This window comes from Cebus imitator, unplaced genomic scaffold (assembly GCF_001604975.1).
Source record: "Cebus imitator isolate Cc_AM_T3 unplaced genomic scaffold, Cebus_imitator-1.0 Scaffold190, whole genome shotgun sequence".
In the NCBI taxonomy this organism is placed as follows: domain Eukaryota; kingdom Metazoa; phylum Chordata; class Mammalia; order Primates; family Cebidae; genus Cebus; species Cebus imitator.
This window is the reverse complement of record NW_016107505.1, coordinates 130,185-132,395: the sequence shown is the minus strand read 5'-3', so window position 1 is coordinate 132,395 and position 2,211 is coordinate 130,185. Positions and strand designations below refer to the sequence as shown.

At 45.9% G+C, this 2,211-nt stretch overlaps 1 protein-coding gene across 1 annotated transcript in view; it reads right to left on the bottom strand.

The window, feature by feature from the left end:
* Positions 1-2,211, bottom strand: part of NLRP2 (NLR family pyrin domain containing 2) — a 35,276-nt gene that overhangs the window by 14,562 nt on the left and 18,503 nt on the right. Inside the window, exon 5 of the mRNA XM_037745047.1 lies at positions 305-475. Within this exon, the coding sequence (XP_037600975.1) occupies positions 305-475 (171 nt within the window). The remainder of the gene's footprint in view (positions 1-304; positions 476-2,211) is intronic.

Sequence of the window (2,211 nt, the reverse complement as noted above, 5' to 3'; positions counted from 1 at the left end):
TTTTTAGTAGAGACAGGGTTTCACCATGTTGGCCAGGCTGGTCTTGAACTCCTGATGTCAAGTTATCTGTCCGCCTCAGCCTCCCAAAGTGCTGAGATTACAGGTGTGAGCCACTGTGCCCTGCCCCTAAAGTTACTTTATATGATTATCCCACAAGACAAATTTAAGGGTGGTGGGACTCTCTCAATTCCTTGTGTCTTGAGCACTTAGAGTCTAGGACAGGAATTTGAATATTGCTCCAATATTAAAAATGCAAAACTTTCACATCCTAAGGATTTTAGTTCATGAATTCGTTTCTACTTACACCACTCTCTGGAGATGACAGGTGTCAGAAGCTATTTGTTCACACAGGATCCTTAACAGCGAGGCACTAAGAAAGCTATTATTGACTTCTAGAATGATGAGATCCTTGTTTGTGCCAAATACGGAGCAAAGATCTGTCCAGAAAGGAAGCATGTGTTGATCATCCTGGGATCTATAGGGAAAAGAAGAAGGGGGTTACACCCAACGTGCATGCATCCATCATGGCCAAAGTGTTTAGGGTTTCTCTGGGCATATACCCCTAATAAATAAGCATAATTGAAAGCTGGACCATTTAATCATTTAGCACCACTATCAGACAACTCAACACCCAAGACACATCACAGGAGAAAGAAGTTTTACTCTTTTTTTCTCTTTCTTTCTTTTTTTTTTCTCTTTCTTTCTTTCTTTTTTTTTTTTTTTTTTTTTTTTTTTTTTTTTTTTTTGCCCAGGCTGAAGTGCAATGGTGCGATCTTGGCTCACCGCAACCTCCATCTCCCAGTTCAAGTGATTCTCCTGCCTCAGCCTCCCAAGTAGCTGGGATTATAGGCACATAACACCATGCCCGGCTAATTATTATTATTATTTTATTAGATGGAGTCTTGCTGTGTCACCAGGCTGGAGTGCAGTGGTGCGATCTCCATTCACTGCAGCCTCTGCCCCTGGGTTCAAGCAATTCTCCTGCCTCATCCTCCTGAGTAGCTGGGACTACAGGTGCCTGCCACCATGCCTGGTTAATTTTTGTATTTTTAGTAGAGACGGGGTTTTACCATATTGGCCAGGATGGTCTTGATCTCTTGTCCTTGTGATCTGCCTGCCTTGGCCTCCCAAAGTGCTGGGATTACAGGTGTGAGCCACCATGTCTGGCCCCGGCTAATTTTGTATTTTTAATAGAGGGGTTTCTCTATGTCGGTCAGGGTGGTCTCGAACTCTTGACCTCAGGTGATCTGTCCATTGTCTCGGCCTCCCAAAGTGCTGGGATTACAGGTGTGAGCCACTGTGCCTGGCCGAAATTATACTTCTTACACAAAAATCCAATAGAGGATAAAAATAAGTTAAAATGCTAAACATATCATTGATAAAAGATTGAGAATACAGTGTGGGTATGGGGGCTCACACCTGTAATCCTAGCACTTTGGGAGTCTAAGGCAGGTAGATCACCTGAGGTCAAGAGTTGGAGACCAGCCTGGCCAACATGGAAAAACCCTGTCTCTACCAAAAATATTAAAATTAGCTGGGCATGGTGGTGGGTGCCTGCAATCCCTGGTACTAGGGAGGCTGAGGCAGGACAATCATTAAACTGCAGGGGAGGGGGGGTGGAGGAGTAGGTTGCAGTGAGCTGAGATTGTGCCACTTCACTCCAACCTAGGCAAAAAAGTGAAACTCCGTCTCAAAAAGAAAAAGAAATAAGCTGGGCTTGGTGGTGTGTGCCTGTAGTCCCAGCTACTCGGGAGGGTGAGGCAGCAGAATTGCTTGAACCCAGAGGCAGAGGTTGCAGTGAGTCGAGGTTGTGCCACTGCACTCCAGCCTGGATGACAGAACAAGATTCTGCTCCCACACCCACAACCCCAAAAGAAGTCGAAACTTAAATTTTGTTAGCTCTAGAGCCCCTTGCTGTTTTAAGACTAGGTTAGCCGGGCATCGTGGCTCACTCCTTTAATCCCAGCACTTTGGGAGGCTGAGGTGGGTGGATCACGATGTCAAGAGAGCAACACCATCCTGGACAACATGGTGAAACCCTGTCTTTCTAAAATATAAAATTAGCTGGGCATGGTGGCACGTGCCTGTAGTTCCAGCTACTCAGGAGGCTGAGGCAGGAGAATCACTTGAACCCAGGAGGTGGAGGTTGTGGTGAGTCGAGATTGTGCCACTGCACTCCAGCCTGGCAACAGAGCAAGACTGTCTCAAAAA